The 24,247-nt window shown below is 46.0% G+C and overlaps 1 protein-coding gene across 1 annotated transcript in view; it reads left to right on the forward strand.

Annotated features, from left to right (window-relative positions):
- LOC110531035 (sodium channel protein type 3 subunit alpha) overlaps positions 1 to 24,247 on the forward strand; it is a 133,209-nt gene that overhangs the window by 10,715 nt on the left and 98,247 nt on the right. Inside the window, exon 2 of the mRNA XM_036986589.2 lies at positions 12,932 to 13,238. Within this exon, the coding sequence (XP_036842484.1) occupies positions 12,972 to 13,238 (267 nt within the window). The 5' untranslated portion in view covers positions 12,932 to 12,971. The remainder of the gene's footprint in view (positions 1 to 12,931; positions 13,239 to 24,247) is intronic.

Here is a 24,247-nt window from a genome sequence, read left to right on the forward strand (position 1 = left end):
GGTAGGGTAGGGTTTTGGTTGATGGGTAGGGTTTTGGTTGAAGGGTAGGGTTTTGGTTGAAGGGTAGGAATTTGGTTGAAGGGTAGGGTAGGGTAGGGTTTTGGTTGAGGGGTAGGGTTTTGGTTGAAGGGTAGGGTTTTGGTTGAAGGGTAGGGTAGGGTAGGGTTTTGGTTGAGGGGTAGGGTTTTGGTTGAAGGGTAGGGTAGGGTTTTGGTTGAAGGGTAGGGTAGGGTTTTGGTTGAGGGGTAGGGTTTTGGTTGAAGGGTAGGGTAGGGTTTTGGTTGAAGGGTAGGGTTTTGGTTGAAGGGTAGGGTTTTGGTTGAAGGGTAGGGTAGGGTTTTGGTTGAGGGGTAGGGTTTTGGTTGAGGGGTAGGGTTTTGGTTGAGGGGTAGGGTTTTGGTTGAGGGGTAGGGTTTTGGTTGATGGGTAGGGTTTTGGTTGAAGGGTAGGGTAGGGTAGGGTTTTGGTTGAGGGGTAGGGTTTTGGTTGAAGGGTAGGGTTTTGGTTGATGGGTAGGGTTTTGGTTGAAGGGTAGGGTTTTGGTTGAGGGGTAGGGTTTTGGTTGATGGGTAGGGTTTTGGTTGAGGGGTAGGGTTTTGGTTGAGGGGTAGGGTTTTGGTTGAAGGGTAGGGTTTTGGTTGATGGGTAGGGTTTTGGTTGAAGGGTAGGGTAGGGTTTTGGTTGAAGGGTAGGGTAGGGTTTTGGTTGATGGGTAGGGTTTTGGTTGAGGGGTAGGGTTTTGGTTGAGGGGTAGGGTTTTGGTTGAGGGGTAGGGTTTTGGTTGAAGGGTAGGGTTTTGGTTGAAGGGTAGGGTAGGGTTTTGGTTGAAGGGTAGGGTAGGGTTTTGGTTGATGGGTAGGGTTTTGGTTGAGGGGTAGGGTTTTGGTTGAGGGGTAGGGTTTTGGTTGAGGGGTAGGGTTTTGGTTGAGGGGTAGGGTTTTGGTTGAAGGGTAGGGTTTTGGTTGAAGGGTAGGGTTTTGGTTGAAGGGTAGGGTTTTGGTTGAAGGGTAGGGTAGGGTAGGCTTTTGGTTGAGGGGTAGGGTTTTGGTTGAAGGGTAGGGTTTTGGTTGAGGGGTAGGGTTTTGGTTGAGGGGTAAGGTTTTGGTTGAAGGGTAGGGTTTTGGTTGAGGGGTAGGGTTTTGGTTGATGGGTAGGGTTTTGGTTGAGGGGTAGGGTTTTGGTTGAGGGGTAGGGTTTTGGTTGAAGGGTAGGGTTTTGGTTGAAGGGTAGGGTAGGGTTTTGGTTGAAGGGTAGGGTTTTGGTTGAAGGGTAGGGTTTTGGTTGAGGGGTAGTGTAGGGTAGGGTTTTGGTTGAGGGGTAGGGTTTTGGTTGATGGGTAGGGTAGGGTAGGGTTTTCGTTGAGGGGTAGGGTTTTGGTTGAAGGGTAGGGTTTTGGTTGAGGGGTAGTGTAGGGTAGGGTTTTGGTTGAGGGGTAGGGTTTTGGTTGATGGGTAGGGTTTTGGTTGATGGGTAGGGTTTTGGTTGAGGGGTAGGGTTTTGGTTGAGGGGTAGTGTAGGGTAGGGTTTTGGTTGATGGGTAGGGTAGGGTAGGGTTTTGGTTGAGGGGTAGGGTTTTGGTTGATGGGTAGGGTTTTGGTTGATGGGTAGGGTTTTGGTTGATGGTTAGGGTTTTGGTTGATGGGTAGGGTAGGGTAGGGTTTTGGTTGAGGGGTAGGGTTTTGGTTGATGGGTAGGGTTTTGGTTGATGGGTAGGGTTTTGGTTGAAGGGTTAGGGTTTTGGTTGATGGGTAGGGTAGGGTAGGGTTTTGGTTGAGGGGTAGGGTTTTGGTTGATGGGTAGGGTTTTGGTTGATGGGTAGGGTTTTGGTTGAAGGGTTAGGGTTTTGGTTGATGGGTAGGGTAGGGTAGGGTTTTGGTTGAGGGGTAGGGTAGGGTAGGGTTTTGGTTGATGGTTAGGGTTTTGGTTGATGGGTAGGGTTTTGGTTGATGGTTAGGGTTTTGGTTGATGGGTAGGGTTTTGGTTGATGGTTAGGGTTTTGGTTGATGGGTAGGGTTTTGGTTGATGGGTAGGGTAGGGTAGGGTTTTGGTTGAGGGGTAGGGTAGGGTAGGGTTTTGGTTGATGGGTAGAGTTTTGGTTGATGGGTAGGGTTTTGGTTGATGGTTAGGGTTTTGGTTGATGGGTAGGGTTTTGGTTGATGGGTAGGGTAATAATAAAAATAATAATAAGAATGTAGATCTCTCCCTTTAGCTTCTTCCGTGTCCCCGGGCCTGAAAACCCACTGAGATAAAGTCAACAGCACACTAATGTTGGATAATTTCACAGGTTATAGTAGTAATGAATTAGTAAAACACTTATTGTGTGAGTAGGATTACATAGGAATACATTACAGGTATGCATGCCCAGGAAACACACACGGAGGACTAAGAAAGAAAATGGGGACGTTTGACATTAACTATACAGAAATAGGATAGATTGTGTGTCTGTGTTTTGATGGAAGAGGAGGAGAAAACATTGATTGCTGTGGATTAGTTTGCCCTGAGATAACCTCAGTGTGAACCCATTTGAAGGGATCCAGAGGAAGAACCAGAGTCTGAAATCAGATGTTGTTTAGAGGAAGTACCGCTAACGCAGAGGACTATTTGGACAAGCCTAAATTAAAACACTCACACATTGTGAGTAGAGACTATTCTTCACACATTATTCTCTACTAAAAGGCATCCAGCTAGTTTAAAGCTCAAATGTAGGTAATCAACTTCCGTCATCAATTTGAATCTGAAACATTTACTCTAGTGTAAAATTGACTGCAAATTGTAAATAAGATCATTTTGGTCATAAAGTCAGTCTCTTCCAAAACTGAGTTTTGTAAGTGAGTTCGTCATGGCTTTACTCGAGGGTTGGGTTTGGATTTCGACAATGCTCACTTGTCCGCTAACATGGGATACACAGCTGCAGTGATTTGTGCTCTATCCAATCCTACCGCAGAACACAGACCGTGAGACAGACTGACCAGCAGAGCAGTGGATCAGTCTTTTAAACATTTTTTTTACATTAAACAATGCTTTGCAAATGTTTTAACTTGAGAAGTACTGCGCCAAACACCTTCACTAGATGTCAAACTAAAAACCTCCTCGGCAAAAAAAACGTCCACAATTATTACAGATTTCTTGAGTTCGATTAATTCAGACTATTTTAAGGACGTGATACTGTCTTTGTTCCTATTGTGTATCATGGGGGACAAACATCAGTAACTGATACATCAAATCACACCCCCCCAAGACTGAATTCTTGTTTTTCCTATTAATGAGCGACAGAAAAACACATGCAGAATCTATGCGTTTAGTCGATCTTTAATGGTGTCATTTCAACAACCTTTTTTGGGAAATGGCTATCCAGAGCGTTGAGGACGATTCCTCTTTCAGTTGTTAGTATCTCTGGCACCAGTTTAATCGCAGAGTCCCCTATTTGTCCTGTAGATGCTGATATCAATCAACACACGGTCAACTGCCACATGGTTGATTAAAAGCCCAATGCAGCTTTTTTAATCTCAAGATCAAATCATTTGTGGGTAACAATTAAGAGCCTTATTTACTGTGAAAGTTTTCAATTAGTGGTCAAATAGAAACAAAAAAATATTCTTAGCAAAGAACAATTTCTCAAGCAATAATTTTACTAGGACTGTCTGGGAGTGGTCTGAGTGAGAGGCCTAATTGGACAAGCATAATGGGAGGGATATGTATTCTGAAAACTAGCAGAAGATTGGCAGGCCAGTTTGAAACTCTCTGTTATTGGTCAATTAACTTTTCTCAAGCCTGGTGGAACTCCATCCCACCAAAACAGGCAGAAAATTCACGAGGTATTTTAAAACAGCTCTCGCACACAGCACACATAGTACAATACAGCACACACAGCATACATAACAGAATACAGCACAGGGAGCACACACAACACAATAAAATACAGCACAATACAATACAACACAATACAACACAATACAATACAACACAATACAACACAATACAATACAACACAATACAACACAATACAATACAACACAATACAACACAATACAATACAACACAATACAACACAATACAATACAACACAATACAACACAATACAATACAACACAATACAACACAATACAACACAACACAACACAATACAACACAATACAACACAATACAATACAACACAATACAACACAATACAACACAACACAATACAACACAATACAATACAACACAATACAACACAATACAACACAATACAATACAACACAATACAACACAATACAACACAATACAACACAATACAATACAACACAATACAATACAACACAATACAATACAACACAATACAATACAATACAACACAATACAATACAACACAATACAACACAACACAATACAATACAAAACCATTTTTATTTTTAAATGTAATTTCACCTTTATTTAACCAGGTAGGCTAGTTGCGACCTGGCCAAGATAAAGCAAAGCAGTGCGACACAAACAACAACACAGAGTTACACATGGAATAAACGAACATACAGTCAATAATACAATAGAAAAAGTATATATACAGTGTGTGCAAATGAAGTAGGATAAGGGAGGTAAGGCAATAACTAGGCCATGGTGGTAAAGTAATTACAATATAGCAATTAAACACTGGAGTGATATATGTGCAGAAGATGAGTGTGCAAGTAGAGATACTGGGGTGCAAAGGAGCAAAAAAAATAACATAAATAACAGTATGGGGATGAGGTAGATGGATGGGCTATTTACAGATGGGCTATGTACAGGTGCAGTGAGCTGCTCTGACAGCTGGTGCTTAAAGTTAGAGAGGGAGATATGAGTCTCCAACTTCAGTGATTTTTGCAATTCGTTCCAGTCATTGGCAGCAGAGAACTGGAAGGAAAGGCGGCTGAAATAGGAATTGGCTTTGGGGGTGACAAGTGAGATATACCTGCTGCGTGTGCTACGGGTGGGTGCTGCTATGTTGACCAGGGAGCTGAGACAAGGCGGGGCTTTACTTAGCAAAGACTTATAGATGACCTGGAGCCAGTGGGTTTGGCGACAAATATGAAGCGAGGGCCAGCCAACGAGAGCATACAGGTCGCAGTGGTGGGTAGCATATGGGGCTTTGTTGACAAAACGGATGGCACTGTGATAGACTACATCCAGTTTGCTGAGTAGAGTGTTGGGTGGATATTTTGTAAATGACATCGCTGAAGTCAAGGATCGGTCGGATAGTCAGTTTTACAAGGGTATGTTTGGCAGCGTGAGTGAAGGATGCTTTGTTGCGAAATAGGAAGCCGATTCTAGATTTAATTTTGGATTGGAGATGCCTAATGTGAGTCTGGAATGAGAGTTTACAGTCTAACCAGACACCTAGGTATTTGTAGTTGTTCACGTATTCTAAGTCAGAGTCGTCCAGAGTAGTGATGCTGGACGGGCGGGCAGGTGCGGGCAGGTGCGGGCAGGTGCGGGCAGCATTTAGTTTTACTAGTATTTAAAAGTAGTTGGAGGCCACGGAAGGAGCGTTGTATGGCATTGAAGCTCGTCTGGAGGTTAGTTAACACAGTGTCCAAAGAAGGGCCAGAGGTATAGAGAATGTTGTCGTCTGCGTAGAGGTGGATCAGAGACTCATCACAATAGATTAAGACGATTAAGAAAATGCCCAGACTTCCTAGAACTCTTCTGGATGGGATGTGACCCAGTCTCTCGGCTGACAGGACAGACACACGCACACAAACATGTACACACACACACACACACACACACACGCACACATGCACACACACACACACACACATGCACACACACACACACACACACACATACACACACACACACACACGCGTGCGCACACACACACACACACACACACGCATACACACACACACACACACACACACACACACACACACACACACACACACACACACACACACACATGCACACACACACACACACACACATGCACACACACACACACACATGCACACACACACACACACACACACACAGACAAACAGAGGAACGTTAGGACTCTGTGTGACTCCGAGGAATGTCAGTGTCTCAGCAGGACATGAAGTGGGACATAACATTAATTTTACAGCAGACTAACAGTGATGAACTACTACAGTAGCTATGACCTGCTGTACTCTCTGCCAGACAAGATGGGAGGGGGGGGGGGGGGGGGGGGGCTGATTTCCCTTCCAATCACAAGGAATACTATTTTTTTAAAACAGAAACTTTTCAGTGTACATGTATTTCAGACTGTATAGCATTTATGTTACGTCCCAAATTGAACTCCAAGTGCACTACTTTTGACCAGAGCCTATAGAACCCTATTCCCTTTATAGTGCACTACTTTTAACCAGGGCCTATAGTTAGTAGTGCACTACTTTTGACCAGGGCCACAGGGGATAGGGCATCATTTGGGAGTGTTAAAAGGTCATCTGGGACCCCCTTAGTGTTAAAGGTCATCTGGTGTCGTGGTGGTGAGTGGTGAAATACCCGAGCCTGTCCATCTCTGGATCAACCAAACTGCACATCTATGGTGGTAAACTATACATTATACTGGGTGGTTCGTATGCTGATTGGCTGACAGATGTAGTATATCAGACTGTATACCACGGGTATGACAAAACATTTATTTTTACTATTCTAATTACATTGGTAACCAGTTTATAACAGCAATAAGGCACCTCGGGGGTTTGTGGTATATAGCCATGATACCGCGGCTAAGGGCTGTGTCCAGCCACTCCGCGGTGCGTCGTTGCGTAAGAACAGCCGTGGTATATTGGCCATGTACCACACCCTCACCGTGCCTTATTGCTTAAGTATAGAATATAATTTCATATGATATCTGTGATCTCACCTATCCCAGTGGCCAGAACCCAGATATGTTGAAAATACATAATGTGACATCATGTGGAATCATGTGACATCATGTGGAATCATGTGACATCATGTGGAATCATGTGACATGATGTGGCATCATGTGGAATCATGTGACATCATGTGGAATCATGTGACATCATGTGGCATCATGTGGAATCATGTGACATCATGTGGAATCATGTGACATCATGTGGAATCATGTGACATCATGTGGCATCATGTGACATCATGTGACATCATGTTCAGGTTGTTTATTGGTTGGAAAAAGGACACTGTATTTTTTTGCAAACAGAAAAAAAAATAGCCTATAGTTTCACTTGTGTTCAGAGGTGTATTTTGGTCGTATATTGAACAGCAAAACAATAAGTACTGTATGTTTAGCTTGCTGATGCTGCTGGAGGTTTTGGGTGCACATCATCAGCTACTCCTGTCTGTCCTCTGTTCCTCTGCACCCTCAATCTAATTAGGATCATTATTTGTGGTGGGAAACGTCCACAGCACATCTGGCTGTAATGATAATTAAATTTCATTAAACTAAGATACTTTTCCCCTGTCCTCCCTGTCCTCCCTGTCCTCCCTCCCTCCCTCCCTCCCTCCCTCCCTCCCTCCCTCCCTCCCTCCCTCCCTCCCTCCCTCCCTCCCTCCCTCCCTGCCCTGTCCTCCTCCCTCCCTGCCCTGCCCTCATCCCTGCCCTCCTCCTGCCCTTCTCCTCCTCCCTCCCTGCCCTGCCCTCCTCCTGTCCTCCTCCCTGCCTGCCCTGCCCTCATCCCTTCCTGCCCTGCCCTCATCCCTCCCTGCCCTGCCCTCATCCCTGCCCTCCTCCTGCCCTTCTCCTCCTCCCTCCCTGCCCTGCCCTCATCCCTGCCCTGTCCTCCTCCCTCCCTGCCCTGCCCTCATCCCTGCCCTGCCCTCATCCCTCCCTGCCCTGCCCTCATCCCTGCCCTGTCCTCCTCCCTCCCTGCCCTGCCCTCATCCCTGCCCTGTCCTCCCTCCCTCCCTCCCTCCCCTCCTGCTCTGCCCTGCCCTCCTCCCTCCTCTCCTCCCTCTTCCCTCCTTGCCCTGCCCTCCTCCCTGTCTGCCCTGCCCTGCTCCCTGCCTCTGCCTCTGCTAAACGAACACAGCCCACATTAAGTCCTCTGCTAAACGAACACAGCCCACATTAAGTCCTCTGCTAAACGAACACAGCCCACATTAAGTCCTCTGCTAAACGAACACAGCCCACATTAAGTCCTCTGCTAAACGAACACAGCCCACATTAAGTCCTCTGCTAAACGAACACAGCCCACATTAAGTCCTCTGCTAAACAAACACAGCCCACATTAAGTCCTCTGCTAAACGAACACAGCCCACATTAAGTCCTCTGCTAAACGAACACAGCCCACATTAAGTCCTCTGCTAAACGAACACAGCCCACATTAAGTCCTCTGCTAAACAAACATAACCCACATAACCCCCTTGTTCAGGGGCAGAACGACAGATTTTTACCTTGTCAGCTCGGGGGATCCAATCTTGCAACTTTTTGATGTCTTCACTATTATTTAAAAAAAACTAAACTAGTTTATCTACAGTTAAAACAAAATAGAGGGAGAATAGTAATGCCAATGTCACCATTGTTATGGAGGCACAACATCATATGTGAACAAAGTATTGTCTTAGATGGTAATGATGTGTAGAAGCAGTCTGTCTCACAGGGCATGATATTTCACCACATATAACGATGTGTAGACGAGGTTTGTCTCACAGGGCATGATATTTCACCACATATAACGATGTGTAGACGAGGTTTGTCTCACAGGGCATGATATTTCACCACATATAACGATGTGTAGACGAGGTTTGTCTCACAGGGCATGATATTTCACCACAAGGTTTGTCTCACGGGGCATGACATTTCACCACGAGGTTTGTCTCACGGGGCATGACATTTCACCACGAGGTTTGTCTCACAGGGCCTGATACTTCACCACGAGGTTTGTCTCACAGGGCCTGATATTTCACCACGAGGTTTGTCTCACAGGGCCTGATATTTCACCACGAGGTTTGTCTCACAGGGCCTGATACTTCACCACGAGGTTTGTCTCACAGGGCCTGATATTTCACCACGAGGTTTGTCTCACATGGCCTGATACTTCACCACGAGGTTTGTCTCACAGGGCCTGATATTTCACCACATATAACGATGTGCAGACGAGGTTTGTCTCACAGGGCATGATATTTCACCTGACTGCAGTATTCAGCATTGCTACAGCTTTGTAACCAGTGAGTGCTCTTGCACGGTGCGTCTCTGAATGCCAAATCACAAGAGAAACACCACCACTACATCTTTATCTGATGTAGCAACCTCATTATCTGCTAATGGAGAATTTAACCTATTTCTTCCCCCACCAAATGGGAATGACATTGGTTGGATCCAGTTAGTGATACAGTTGGTTGGATCTAGTCAGTGATCCAGTTGGTTGGATCCAGTCAGTGATCCAGTTGGTTGGATCCAGTCAGTGATCCAGTTGGTTGGATCTAGTCAGTGATCTAGTCAGTGATCCAGTTGGTTGGATCTAGTCAGTGATCCAGTTGGTTGGATCTAGTCAGTGATCCAGTTGGTTGGATCTAGTCAGTGATCTAGTCAGTGATCCAGTTGGTTGGATCCAGTCAGTGATCCAGTTGGTTGAATCTAGTCAGTGATCTAGTCAGTGATCCAGTTGGTTGGATCTAGACAGTGATCCAGTTGGTTGGATCTAGTCAGTGATCCAGTTGGTTGGATCTAGTCAGTGATCCAGTTGGTTGGATCTAGTCAGTCTGATCTGAGATTTTGATCAACCTGGGCCAAATAAGCAGATCAAATAAAAGCAGATAAGAGATGACTTCTAGTATCTGTCTGGCTGGGTGTGGTGTGTAGAGATCATGGATCAATGTGTTTCAGGACAGGACAGGATAGGACAGGACAGGGGGATCCCCTCACCGGGAGATAAGCCAATAGGAAAGGGAATGCTAGGATCTAAGCCAGTTCTATGGAAATAACAATCTCTCCATTTGTTAATAGGGAATCCTAGCAGCTAAGCCAATGATATGGAAGGGAACATCTCAATCCTTCTCAATAGGGATAACTTGGTTTTGATCCTGTTTGTAAACCTATTTGATTTTAGGCAGCTGTTTGGCCTGTAATGTATGGACCAGCCGGTTACACAGCTGCCTGGTTATTCTAACAACAATCAGTTTAGATCTCTCTTTCATTATTGTTTAAAATAGTTCGGACCACAGTTTTATCTCGTTTGAGATAGAGGCGAATGGGGGGGAGCACTTCAATGCCAGCCCAGCATTGGTTGAAATGCAGTTGAAACAAGGATATTACCTCAGCCAGTTTCTGATTGTAGGCCTAATGGTGTCATTTCACCAAGTTTTACAGTGATGTCATCCCAGTTTTACAGTGATGTCATCCCAGTTTTATAGTGATGTCATCCCAGTTTTATAGTGATGTCAGCCCAGTTTTATAGTGATGTCATCCCAGTTTTACAGTGATGTCATCCCAGTTTTACAATGATGTCATCCCAGTTTTACAATGATGTCATCCCAGTTTTACAATGATGTCATCCCAGTTTTATAGTGATGTCATCCCAGTTTTATAGTGATGTCAGCCCAGTTTTATAATGATGTCATCCCAGTTTTATAGTGATGTCATCCCAGTTTTATAATGATGTCATCCCAGTTTTACAATGATGTCATCCCAGTTTTATAGTGATGTCATCCCAGTTTTATAGTGATGTCAGCCCAATTTTACAATGATGTCATCCCAGTTTTATAGTGATGTCATCCCAGTTTTATAGTGATGTCATCCCAGTTTTATAGTGATGTCATCCCAGTTTTATAGTGATGTCAGCCCAGTTTTATAGTGATGTCATCCCAGTTTTATAGTGATGTCATCCCAGTTTTATAGTGATGTCATCCCAGTTTTATAGTGATGTCATTCCAGTTTTATAGTGATGCCATCCCAGTTTTATAGTGATGTCATCCCAGTTGTATAATGATGTCAATTCGACCAGTTCCCCCCTCCCCCTACATGGGAGGGACAGTGACAGGCCTCATACCCATCCCCATCCCAGGTCAGGGCTGGCTAGTGACCATTGCTTTATAATCCTCTGACTGACAACTATGGCTGGCCTACTTTGACAGAGGCGGTTGGGTAACAGGAAGCTAGCGCTGGTCACTGGTAAAGAACTAAAAAAACATGTCTTTCTTTCAACACACAGACGTATGCACTGACTGGAACTCCCTCTTCTCTCTCTTCCTCCCTTCCTCTCTCTCCCTCTCTTCCTCCCTCTTTCTCTCTCTCTCTCTCTCTCTCTCTCTCTCTCTCTCTCCCTCAAACTAGAACTTTCAAAACAGTTACAGATTACCACCTCGCCATGACGTAGGAATGGCCATTCAAACAATGCACACCTGGTTAGGATTATCTAGCGATAATGTAGTCCTATTCTGCTATTCGTTTTCTATTCTACCAAGCAGTTTAATAAGACAACAAAAGCCCCCCCGTTATATTGTTACATACACCGGGAGACGTACGGTAGTATTTTAAAATGAACAATCTCACATCCATAGTCTTCTGTGTGTTTTGTTTTTGTCACGGTGGAATTCTATTTTCGCCCGTCCCGATATCCACTGTGGTTCAGGAGACACAATGTCAACAAATTATGCAATTTCTGCGGATCATTTCTTCCCTTTAATGCTCATATCCTCTCCGGTAACTGTGGCCACTTGAAGGTTGTCAGAGTAACTGTCAGATGTGCAGTTTTTTGAGAGGCCTTAAAATACAGCCTGTCGGGGCTGGATTAGAGCAGAATGGCCCTCTGGGAAATCAGCTCCTGAGATCTGAGAGTTTAGATACAGGATGCAGCCCCATCAGATCTGTTGTTCATAGAACACAGTGACATTCAGCCAATAATCTGTATTGTTCAAGGGACTTTACAGTTGCATCAGCAGAGGTCAAGGGTCAGGGTTGGCGATGTAATCCATGCATCATGGAGGGCCATGGCTAGATAGAATACAGTTTATGTCAAATTGACGTCAAAAGTAAATTATATATATATATAATTTTTTTAGCTAACCTTAACCCTTTCCTAACCATAACTTAATTCTCCTAATCTGCTATGATAATTATGCTAACCTGCTACGATAATTATTCTAACCTGCTACGATAATTATGCTAACCTGCTACGATAATTATGCTAACCTGCTACTTTGTAGTCAAAACCATAATGGAGCTGGGGTTTGTTATATGATGACTCAACAGTCATTCATACCATAGTGGTGTCTTCAATGTGGCCTGGTACTCACTTTCTGATCCATCTCTCTCTCTCTTTTTTAACGCTCTCTCTCTCTCGCTCTCTCTCTCTCTCGCTCTCTCTCTCTCTCTCTCTCTCACCCTCTCTCTCACCCTCTCTCGCTCTCTCACCCTCTCTCTCACCCTCTCTCTCACCCTCTCTCTCTCTATCTCTCTCTCTCTCTCTCTAACCCTCTCTCTCTCTCTCTCTCTCTCTCTCTCTCTCTCTCTCTCTCACCTCTCTCTCTATCTCTCTCTATCTCTCTCTCTCTCCCTCTCTCTCTCTCTTTAACCCTCTCTCTCTCACCTCCTCTCTCTCTCTCTCTTTAACCCTCTCTCTCTCACCTCCTCTCTCTCTCTCTCCCTCTCTCTCTCTCTCTTTAACTCTCTCTCTCTCACCTCCTCTCTCTCTCTCTCTCTCTCTCTCTCTCCTCTCTCTCTCACCCTCTCTCTCTTTCTCTCTCTCTCCATCTCTCTCCTTCTCTGGCTCTGTCTTACCCATTCTCTCACCCTCTCTCTCTCACCTTCTCTCTCATCCTCTCTCTCTCCCTCTCTCTCCCTCTCTGGCTCTGTCTTACCCATTCTCTCACTAGAAGCACAAGCATTTCGCTACACTCACATTAACATCTGCTAACCATGTGTATGTGACAAATAAAATTGGATTTGATTTGCCTTGATTTGATTTGACCCTCTCTCTCTCCCTCTCTGTCCCTCTCTGGCGTCTGTCTTCCCCACCTCCACCTGTATCAACAGCTGTAAGTAAATTCTAGTACAGGATAATCAGGATGAAAAGATGGCAGCCATGCTGTTACCAACGGGTCCTGATGGCTTGCGCCGGTTCACTCGCGAATCCCTGGCCGCCATCGAGCAGCGGATTGCCGAGGAGCAGGCCAAGAACGCCAAGGATTACCAGGAGGATCTGGGCAACGTGGAGCTGCCCATGCCCAGGCCCGACCTGGAGGCCGGAAAACAACTTCCACGCATCTTTGGTGACATTCCCCCAGGACTGGTTGGGGTACCTCTGGATGACATCGATCCCTTCTACTTCAAGAATCAGAGGGTGAGTGTGGGGTAGGGGTGTGGGCTGTGAGGGAGGGGGGGGGGGTGGTGGTGCAGGAGGTTGGGGTACCTCTGGATGACATCGATCCCTTCTACTTCAAGAATCAGAGGGTGAGTGTGGGGTAGGGGTGTGGGCTGTGAGGGAGGGGGAGTGGTGCAGGAGGTTGGTGGCACATTAATGGTGGAGGACGGGCTGGAGCGGAAATGAGTGGAATGGTATCAAATACATCAAACACATAGTTTGATGCCATTCCGTTCGCTCCGTTCCAGAGTTTATTATGAGCCGTCCTCCCCTCAGCAGCCTCCACTCTGACTCTCTATGATAGTGCCGATACAATACTGATATATTCATGGAAACATGATAGATCAGAGGCAATTAAACACAGTAAAATACAGTAAAAGTCGCCATTAAACTGTAAGAAAATGTATTTCTACAGTATTTTACTGTAATTACAAGCGATTAGAGCCCACCGGGTTGTTGTGTGCATATTACAGCATATTAATGCTTCTAGAGGACTTATCAAAGGAACAGGATGTGATTACAAAGGCAAACAGATCAAATGGACCTGGTTTAAGACCTGCTGCCAGCTCTGACCTGTCCCATGTCCCCCCTATATGTAATTGTTAGGGAACTACTACCACCACATATCACTTCAATTAGTACAGGACTCTAACTAACGGGTGCAACAAATATAGACATTTACAAGGCACGCCTTAAAATATGTTAATGAGCCAGTGATTCTTTCTCCTCCAATAATATTTCGCCCCACAATGCACCATCATTTACAGTATGCTGCAGTAAATACAAAACAGCAATACAGTACTTTTTATAATTGAAAATACAATCCAGTAATTACTAATAGTGAATTTCTAATAATATATTACAATTTACCCACTGATTTTCGGCGTTTTATATCACTTGCTTGTTACGCCTTAACAAAGGCTTCCAAACTGCCCGTGACTCAACTAACCTGTACCCCCCGCACACTGACTCGGTACCGGTGCCCCCTGTATATAGCCTCATTACTAACCTGTACCCCCGCACACTGACTCTGTACCGGTGCCCCCTGTATATAGCCTCATTACTAACCTGTACCCCCGCACACTGACTCTGTACCGGTGCCCCCTGTATATAGCCTCATTACTAACCTGTACCCCCGCACACTGACTCTGTACCGGTGCCCCCTGTATATAGCCTCATTACTAACCTGTACCCCCGCACACTGACTCTGTACTGGTGCCCCCTGTATATAGTCTCATTACTAACCTGTACCCCCGCACACTGACTCTGTACCGGTGCCCCCTGTATATAGCCTCATTACTAACCTGTACCCCCGCACACTGACTCTGTACCGGTGCCCCCTGTATATAGCCTCATTACTAACCTGTACCCCCGCACACTGACTCTGTACCGGTGCCCCCTGTATATAGCCTCATTACTAACCTGTACCCCCGCACACTGACTCTGTACCGGTGCCCCCTGTATATAGCCTCATTACTAACCTGTACCCCCGCACACTGACTCGGTACCGGTGCCCCCTGTATATAGCCTCATTACTAACCTGTACCCCCGCACACTGACTCTGTACCGGTGCCCCCTGTATATAGCCTCATTACTAACCTGTACCCCCGCACACTGACTCGGTACCGGTGCCCCCTGTATATAGCCTCATTACTAACCTGTACCCCTGCACACTGACTCTGTACCGGTGCCCCCTGTATATAGCCTCATTACTAACCTGTACCCCCGCACACTGACTCTGTACCGGTGCCCCCTGTATATAGCCTCATTATTGTTATTCTTATTGTGTTACTTTTTATTTTAGTCTACTTGGTAAATATTTTCTTCTTCTTGAACTGAACTGTTGGTTTAGGGCTCGTAAGCATTTCACAGTAAAGTCTACACTTCTTGTATTCGGCGCGTATGACAAATAAAGTTTGATTTGATTTGATTGTGACTCCAGGGCCAAACAAATCAAAAGGAAGTGGCTAGCCACCCAGCCATTAAAGGTTTGAGACCTGCTGCCACTCTTATCTGTCCCCTTATATTTAATTGTTAGGGAACTACCACCACATATTAAATTAGTACAAGGACTCTCACTAAAGGATGCAACAAATATAGCCTCTTCCAAGACATGCCTCAAAATATATTAAAACACGAGAAACAACAAGACCATGCACCCACTAGTGGTCAAAATATCTTTGGAATGTGGTATGGTACTGTATTCTGAATTACAGTAAATTACTGGCAGCAATTGGCCAGTTAAGTTACTGTAGAGTTTCAGGACAACGTTTGTAGAATTCCTAAAATACAGTATATTACTGTATTCTGTGCGGGTACAGCATTCTCACTCACTGGTGCAACAAACATAGACTAACAGTGAAACACTTCCTCAGAGGCCCTTCCCAACAATGCAGAGTTAAAGATACAAAAAGTGTATATACATTTGAAATAGTGACACGAGAAGTGAATGAATACACAGTGAATAACGAATAACAATAATGAGTGAAAATAACATGGTTATATACAGGAAGTACCAGGTAATAACATGGTTATATACAGGAAGTACCAGGTAATAACATGGTTATATACAGGAAGTACCAGGTAATAACATGGTTATATACAGGAAGTACCAGGTAATAACATGGTTATATACAGGAAGTACCAGGTAATAACATGGTTATATACAGGAAGTACCAGGTAATAACATGGTTATATACAGGAAGTACCAGTACTGAGTCATTGTGCAGGGATATGAGGTAATAACATGGTTATATACAGGCAGTACCAGTACTGAGTCATTGTGCAGGGAAATGAGGTAATAACATGGTTATATACAGGCAGTACCAGTACTGAGTCATTGTGCAGGGATATGAGGTAATAACATGGTTATATATAGGGAGTACCAGTACTGAGTCATTGTGCAGGGATATGAGGTAATTGAGGTAGCTATATACATGTAGGTAGGGGCAACAGGATAGATATTAGACAGTAACAGCAGTATACTGTAGGTAGGGGTAAAGGATAGATAATAGACAGTAACAGCAGTATACTGTAGGTAGGGTAAAGGATAGATAGTAGACAGTAACAGCAGTATACTGTAGGTAGGGTAAAGGATAGATAATAGACAGTAACAGCAGTATACTGTAGGTAGGGTTATAGGATAGATAATAGACAGTAGCAGCAGTATACTGTAGGTAGGGGTAAAGTGACTAGGCAACATGATAGATAATAGACAGTAACAGCAGTATACTGTAGGTAGGGTAAAGGATAGATAGTAGACAGTAACAGCAGTATACTGTAGGTAGGGTAAAGGATAGATAATAGACAGTAACAGCAGTATACTGTAGGTAGGGTTATAGGATAGATAATAGACAGTAACAGCAGTATACTGTAGGTAGGGGTAAAGTGACTAGGCAACAGGATAGATATTAGACAGTAACTTGGCCCGCTGGTACCACTTGCCGTGTGGTAGCAGAGAGAACAGTCTATGGCTTGGGGGCTTCCTCTGACACCGCCTGGTATAGAGGTCCTGGATGGCAGGGAGCTCGGCCCCCGTGATGTACTGGGCTGTATTCAACACCTTCTGTAGCGCCTTGCAGTTGGGTGCCTTGCAATTTCCGTACCAAGAAGTGATGCAGCCAGTCAAGATGCTTTCAATGGTGCAGCTGTATAAATGTTTTAGTATCTGAGTGCCCATGCCAAATCTTTTCAGTCTCCTGAGGGGGAAGAGGTGCTGTCGTGCCCTCTTCACAACTGTGTTGGTGTGTGTGGACCATGTTAATTCCTCAGTAATGTGGACACCAAGGAACTTCAAGCTCTTGACCCACTCCACTACAGCCACATCAATGTGGATAGTGGCGTGCTCGCCCCTCCGTTTCCTGTAGTCCACGATCAGCTCCGTTGTCTTGCTGACGTTAAGGGAGAGGTTGTTGTCCTCTCTGACCTCACCCCCTATAGGCTGTGTCATCGTTGTCATACCACTTTCGTATTGTCAGCAAACTTGATGATGGTGTTGGAGTCATGCTCGGGCCACGCAGTCATGTGTGAACTACGAGTACAGGAAGGGAGTAAGCACACACCCCTGTGTTGATTGTCAGCGTGGCGGATGTGATATTTCCTACCCTCATCGCCTGGGGGGTCGGCCCGTCAGGAAGACCACAACACATACCTGCCCACCAGAGACCACAACACATACCTGCCCACCAGAGACCACAACACATACCTGCCCACCAGAGACCACAACACATACCTGCCCACCAGAGACCACAACACTTAACTGCCCACCAGAGACCACAACACATACCTGCCCACCAGAGACCACAACACATACCTGCCCACCAGAGACCACAACACTTACCTGCCCACCAGAGACCACAACACATACCTGCCCACCAGAGACCACAACACTTACCTGCCCACCAGAGACCACAACACATACCTGCCCACCAGAGACCACAACACATACCTGCCCACCAGAGACCACAACACTTACCTGCCCACCAGAGATCACAACACATACCTGCCCACCAGAGACCACAACACATACCTGCCCACCAGAGACCACAACACTTACCTGCCCACCAGAGACCACAACACATACCTGCCCACCAGAGACCACAACACATACCTGCCCACCAGAGACCACAACACATACCTGCCCACCAGAGACCACAACACTTACCTGCCCACCAGAGACCACAACACATACCTGTCCACCAGAGACCACAACACATACCTGCCCACCAGAGACCACAACACATACCTGCCCACCAGAGACCACAACACATACCTGCCCACCAGAGACCACAACACATACCTGCCCACCAGAGACCACAACACATACCTGCCCACCAGAGACCGCAACACACATCGCTTTTCTTTGTGCTATGATTCAACTTCTCTTTCTCCAAAATAATATTGATAACCCCTAAATCTAACAATATTATGTTTTTCATGAAATGTCCCATTGACATTTAGTGGTCTCATCCATGTGCTGTGAGAGGAGATCCTACACCTCTTCTGACCTCTGACCCCTGAGTCAGGCAGTGTGATGGGATGAACTAAGGGTCAAGCCTCTCTGTTCCTGACCAATGTTTACAGAGTCGTAGATCAGGCGTCTCTTCCCCTCACCAGAGGCTTAACAGAGTCGTAAAACAGGCCTCTCTGTCCCTGGCCAGAGTCTTAACAGAGTCGTAGATCAGGCCTCTTGGTCCCTGGCCAGAGTCTTAACAGAGTCGTAGATCAGGCCTCTTGGTCCCTGGCCAGAGTCTTAACAGAGTTGTAGATCAGGCCTCTTGGTCCCTGGCCAGAGTCTTAACAGAGTCGTAGATCAGGCCTCTTGGTCCCTGGCCAGAGTCTTAACAGAGTCGTAGATCAGGCCTCTTGGTCCCTGGCCAGAGTCTTAACAGAGTCGTAGATCAGGCCTCTTGGTCCCTGGCCAGAGTCTTAACAGAGTCATAGATCAGGCCTCTTGGTCCCTGGCCAGAGTCTTAACAGAGTCGTAGATCAGGCCTCTTGGTCCCTGGCCAGAGTCTTAACAGAGTCGTAGATCAAGCCTCTTGGTCCCTGGCCAGAGTCTTAACAGAGTCGTAGATCAAGCCTCTTGGTCCCTGGCCAGAGTCTTAACAGAGTCGTAGATCAGTTCTTTCTGTCCCTGGCCAGAGTCTTAACAGAGTCGTAGATCAGGCCTCTTGGTCCCTGGCCAGAGTCTTAACAGAGTCGTAGATCAGGCCTCTTGGTCCCTGGCCAGAGTCTTAACAGAGTCGTAGATCAGGCCTCTTGGTCCCTGGCCAGAGTCTTAACAGAGTCGTAGATCAAGCCTCTTGGTCCCTGGCCAGAGTCTTAACAGAGTCGTAGATCAGTTCTTTCTGTCCCTGGCCAGAGTCTTAACAGAGTCGTAGATCAGGCCTCTTGGTCCCTGGCCAGAGTCTTAACAGAGTCGTAGATCAGGCCTCTTGGTCCCTGGCCAGAGTCTTAACAGAGTCGTAGATCAGGCCTCTTGGTCCCTGGCCAGAGTCTTAACAGAGTCGTAGATCAGGCCTCTTGGTCCCCGGCCAGAGTCTTAGCAGAGTCGTAGATCAGGCCTCTTGGTCCCTGGCCAGAGTCTTAACAGAGTCGTAGATCAAGCCTCTTGGTCCCTGGCCAGAGTCTTAACAGAGTCGTAGATCAAGCCTCTTGGTCCCTGGCCAGAGTCTTAACAGAGTCGTAGATCAGTTCTTTCTGTCCCTGGCCAGAGTCTTAACAGAGTCGTAGATCAGGCCTCTTGGTCCCTGGCCAGAGTCTTAACAGAGTCGTAGATCAGGCCTCTTGGTCCCTGGCCAGAGTCTTAACAGAGTCGTAGATCAGGCCTCTTGGTCCCTGGCCAGAGTCTTAACAGAGTCGTAGATCAAGCCTCTTGGTCCCTGGCCAGAGTCTTAACAGAGTCGTAGATCAGTTCTTTCTGTCCCTGGCCAGAGTCTTAACAGAGTCGTAGATCAGGCCTCTTGGTCCCTGGCCAGAGTCTTAACAGAGTCGTAGATCAGGCCTCTTGGTCCCTGGCCAGAGTCTTAACAGAGTCATAGATCAGGCCTCTTGGTCCCTGGCCAGAGTCTTAACAGAGTCATAGATCAGGCCTCTTGGTCCCTGGCCAGAGTCTTAACAGAGTCGTAGATCAGTTCTTTCTGTCCCTGGCCAGAGTCTTAACAGAGTCGTAGATCAGGCCTCTTGGTCCCTGGCCAGAGTCTTAACAGAGTCGTAGATCAGGCCTCTTGGTCCCTGGCCAGAGTCTTAACAGAGTCGTAGATCAGGCCTCTTGGTCCCTGGCCAGAGTCTTAACAGAGTCGTAGATCAGGCCTCTTGGTCCCTGGCCAGAGTCTTAACAGAGTCATAGATCAGGCCTCTTGGTCCCTGGCCAGAGTCTTAACAGAGTCGTAGATCAGGCCTCTTGATCCCTGGCCAGAGTCTTAACAGAGTCGTAGATCAGGCCTCTTGGTCCCTGGCCAGAGTCTTAACAGAGTCGTAGATCAGGCCTCTTGGTCCCTGGCCAGAGTCTTAACAGAGTCGTAGATCAGGCCTCTTGGTCCCTGGCCAGAGTCTTAACAGAGTCGTAGATCAGGCCTCTTGGTCCCTGGCCAGAGTCTTAACAGAGTCGTAGATCAGGCCTCTTGGTCCCTGGCCAGAGTCTTAACAGAGTCGTAGATCAGGCCTCTTGGTCCCTGGCCAGAGTCTTAACAGAGTCGTAGATCAAGCCTCTTGGTCCCTGGCCAGAGTCTTAACAGAGTCGTAGATCAGTTCTTTCTGTCCCTGGCCAGAGTCTTAACAGAGTCGTAGATCAGGCCTCTTGGTCCCTGGCCAGAGTCTTAACAGAGTCGTAGATCAGGCCTCTTGGTCCCTGGCCAGAGTCTTAACAGAGTCGTAGATCAGGCCTCTTGGTCCCTGGCCAGAGTCTTAACAGAGTCGTAGATCAGGCCTCTTGGTCCCCGGCCAGAGTCTTAGCAGAGTCGTAGATCAGGCCTCTTGGTCCCTGGCCAGAGTCTTAACAGAGTCGTAGATCAAGCCTCTTGGTCCCTGGCCAGAGTCTTAACAGAGTCGTAGATCAAGCCTCTTGGTCCCTGGCCAGAGTCTTAACAGAGTCGTAGATCAGTTCTTTCTGTCCCTGGCCAGAGTCTTAACAGAGTCGTAGATCAGGCCTCTTGGTCCCTGGCCAGAGTCTTAACAGAGTCGTAGATCAGGCCTCTTGGTCCCTGGCCAGAGTCTTAACAGAGTCGTAGATCAGGCCTCTTGGTCCCTGGCCAGAGTCTTAACAGAGTCGTAGATCAAGCCTCTTGGTCCCTGGCCAGAGTCTTAACAGAGTCGTAGATCAGTTCTTTCTGTCCCTGACCAGAGTCTTAACAGAGTCGTAGATCAGGCCTCTTGGTCCCTGGCCAGAGTCTTAACAGAGTCGTAGATCAGGCCTCTTGGTCCCTGGCCAGAGTCTTAACAGAGTCGTAGATCAGGCCTCTTGGTCCCTGGCCAGAGTCTTAACAGAGTCGTAGATCAGGCCTCTTGGTCCCTGGCCAGAGTCTTAACAGAGTCATAGATCAGGCCTCTTGGTCCCTGGCCAGAGTCTTAACAGAGTCGTAGATCAGGCCTCTTGATCCCTGGCCAGAGTCTTAACAGAGTCGTAGATCAGGCCTCTTGGTCCCTGGCCAGAGTCTTAACAGAGTCGTAGATCAGGCCTCTTGGTCCCTGGCCAGAGTCTTAACAGAGTCGTAGATCAGGCCTCTTGGTCCCTGGCCAGAGTCTTAACAGAGTCGTAGATCAGTTCTTTCTGTCCCTGGCCAGAGTCTTAACAGAGTCGTAGATCAGGCCTCTTGGTCCCTGGCCAGAGTCTTAACAGAGTCATAGATCAGGCCTCTTGGTCCCTGGCCAGAGTCTTAACAGAGTATTAGGGCTTTTGAGGTGACCGTATTACCACCACACCAGCAGTCATGACCGCAGTGAAATTCCACGGTAATCTCCTTTTTTGCACTCTGGACATGCTTTGGTAGGACCCAACTGGCCTGGTACTCAGGGCTCTATTGTCCCTCTAACCATTCTGACATCAATGCAAATTAAATCTTTAAAACACTTATCATCAAAATAGTTGTTTTTAAAAAGTTCAACGACGGGTTGAAACTGAGTGTGAAAACATGGTGGTTTAAAGCTTAACACAATAAAATGTACAGTACTTTCTAATCGTGATGATTAATTCAAAACACGCATAGACATATTACAGCTAATGCATATGTATATGCTGATGAGCCCAAGCCTGAAAAAAACCTGAATTCAAATTATGATTGTGTCATTTTACAATATATAGCCTACCGCATTTTACAAAAAACATTAATAAATAACTGATTGAAGACATCTTTGGTACGTAATTGGTCTAGCCTATACTCCAAAATTAAACACATTTGAGTAATTGCCCTTGAGTGTGGGCTGTATTAGTATGCATACTGGATTACCTGATGCTACACTCCAAAATGTATATTCATGAGTCTGGTAGGTGATGCTGTTGGTTCATTGATTGTTGATTACAGAGTTGTAGAGCAGGCCTCTCTGTCCTTTACCAGAGTCTTTACAGAGTCGTAGATCAGGCCTCTCTGTCCTTTACCAGAGTCTTTACAGAGTCGTAGATCAGGCCTCTCTGTCCTTTACCAGAGTCTTTACAGAGTCGTAGATCAGGCCTCTCTGTCTATTACCAGAGTCTTTACAGAGTCGTAGAACAGGCCTCTCTGTCTATTACCAGAGTCTTTACAGAGTCGTAGAACAGGCCTCTCTGTCTATTACCAGAGTCTTTAAAGTCGTAGATCAGGCCTCTGTCCTTTACCAGAGTCTTTACAGAGTCGTAGATCAGGCCTCTCTGTCCATTACTAGTCTTTACAGAGTCATAGATCAGGCCTCTCTGTCTATTACCAGAGTCTTTACAGAGTCGTAGAACAGGCCTCTCTGTCTATTACCAGAGTCTTTACAGAGTCGTAGATCAGGCATCTCTGTCCATTACTAGTCTTTACAGAGTCGCAGATCAGGCCTCTCTTTACTTTACCAGAGTCTTTACAGAGTCGTAGATCAGGCATCTCTGTCCATTACTAGTCTTTACAGAGTCGTAGATCAGGCCTCTCTGTCCTTTACCTGAGTCTTTACAGAGTTGTAGATCAGGCCTCTCTCCTTTACTAGTCTTTACAGAGTCGTAGATCAGGCCTTTCTGTCCATTACTAGTCTTTACAGAGTCGTAGATCAGGCCTCTCTGTCCTTTACCAGAGTCTTTGCAGAGTCGTAGATCAGGCCTCTCTGTCCTTTACCAGAGTCTTTACAGAGGGATGAGAAAATGGACATGGCAGGTACTCATTCTCTCTCTGAGTCTCTTTGTATTGACATTTGATGAAGCTGCTTGATGCTGTTGCGGACGGCCGGCCCGCTTATTAGGCAGGTTTACGCCGCCCACTATGGCGGCAGAATGACGAGGGCGGCATTTTCCGAGCTTAACTGACCAAGACGGACATCCAAAACAACACGTAAAACCTCACATAATTCTACCCAAAAACAAAGACTATTTCTCTCAACCAGTGTCAAATGGGCTTTTAAGGTGAGTGCTGATGCCGCCTTTTGATAAGCAGTGCCCACTACGTTAAAGGCAGGGATGCAAAATATGTATCTCGATTCCTAGCGTGTCTCTCCAGGGTGCTCCGACGGAATCTAAAACAAAAATCCAGAAAATCACATTGTATGATTTTGAACGTATGATCTCTGTAATTGCAAACAAAGGTTTCTGTACCAAATGTTAAGTTCTGCTTTTCTGATGTATCAAATACTTATGTCATGCAATAAAATGCAAATTAATGACTTAAAAATCATACAATGTGATTTTCTGGATTTGTTTTAGATTCTGTCTCTCACAGTTGAAGTGTACCCTATGATATAAATTACAGACCTCGACATGCATTGTAAGTAGGAAAACCTGCAAAATCTGCAGTGTATCAAATACTTGTTCTCCCCACTGTATGTACATGTAGGTAGGGGTAAAGTGACTATGCGTAGATAATGAATAGCGAGTAACAGTAGTGTACAAAAGGAACGGAGGGGGTCAATGTAAATTATCCCGTGGCGATTTGATTAATTGTTCAGCAGTCTTATGGCTTGGGGGTAGAAGTTGTTGAGGAGCCTTTTGGTCCTAGACTTGGTCCCATTTTTACGGTCTTTGGTATGCCTCAGCCAGGGATTGAACTCACAACCTTCTGATTTCAGGGCGGACACTAACCACAAGGCCACTGCCTTGATCAGGGTTCTAAAAGACACTCATGGTGTCCACTGAAAGTTGTCTAGCAACAACAACTGGGACCTAAGACACCCATCATGAGCCCACTAAATTTACCCAAGAGGCAAATAAAATAAAAACCTACCCCAAATGTAGATGGGCATTCATAAAATGACATTTCAGGCAACACTTTAAGCTACACCTCGGTAAGTCAACACTTTAAGCTACACCTCTGTAAGTCAACACTTTAAGC

Source organism: Oncorhynchus mykiss, chromosome 8 (assembly GCF_057628025.1).
Source record: "Oncorhynchus mykiss isolate SJ-2025 chromosome 8, ASM5762802v1, whole genome shotgun sequence".
NCBI lineage: Eukaryota > Metazoa > Chordata > Actinopteri > Salmoniformes > Salmonidae > Oncorhynchus > Oncorhynchus mykiss.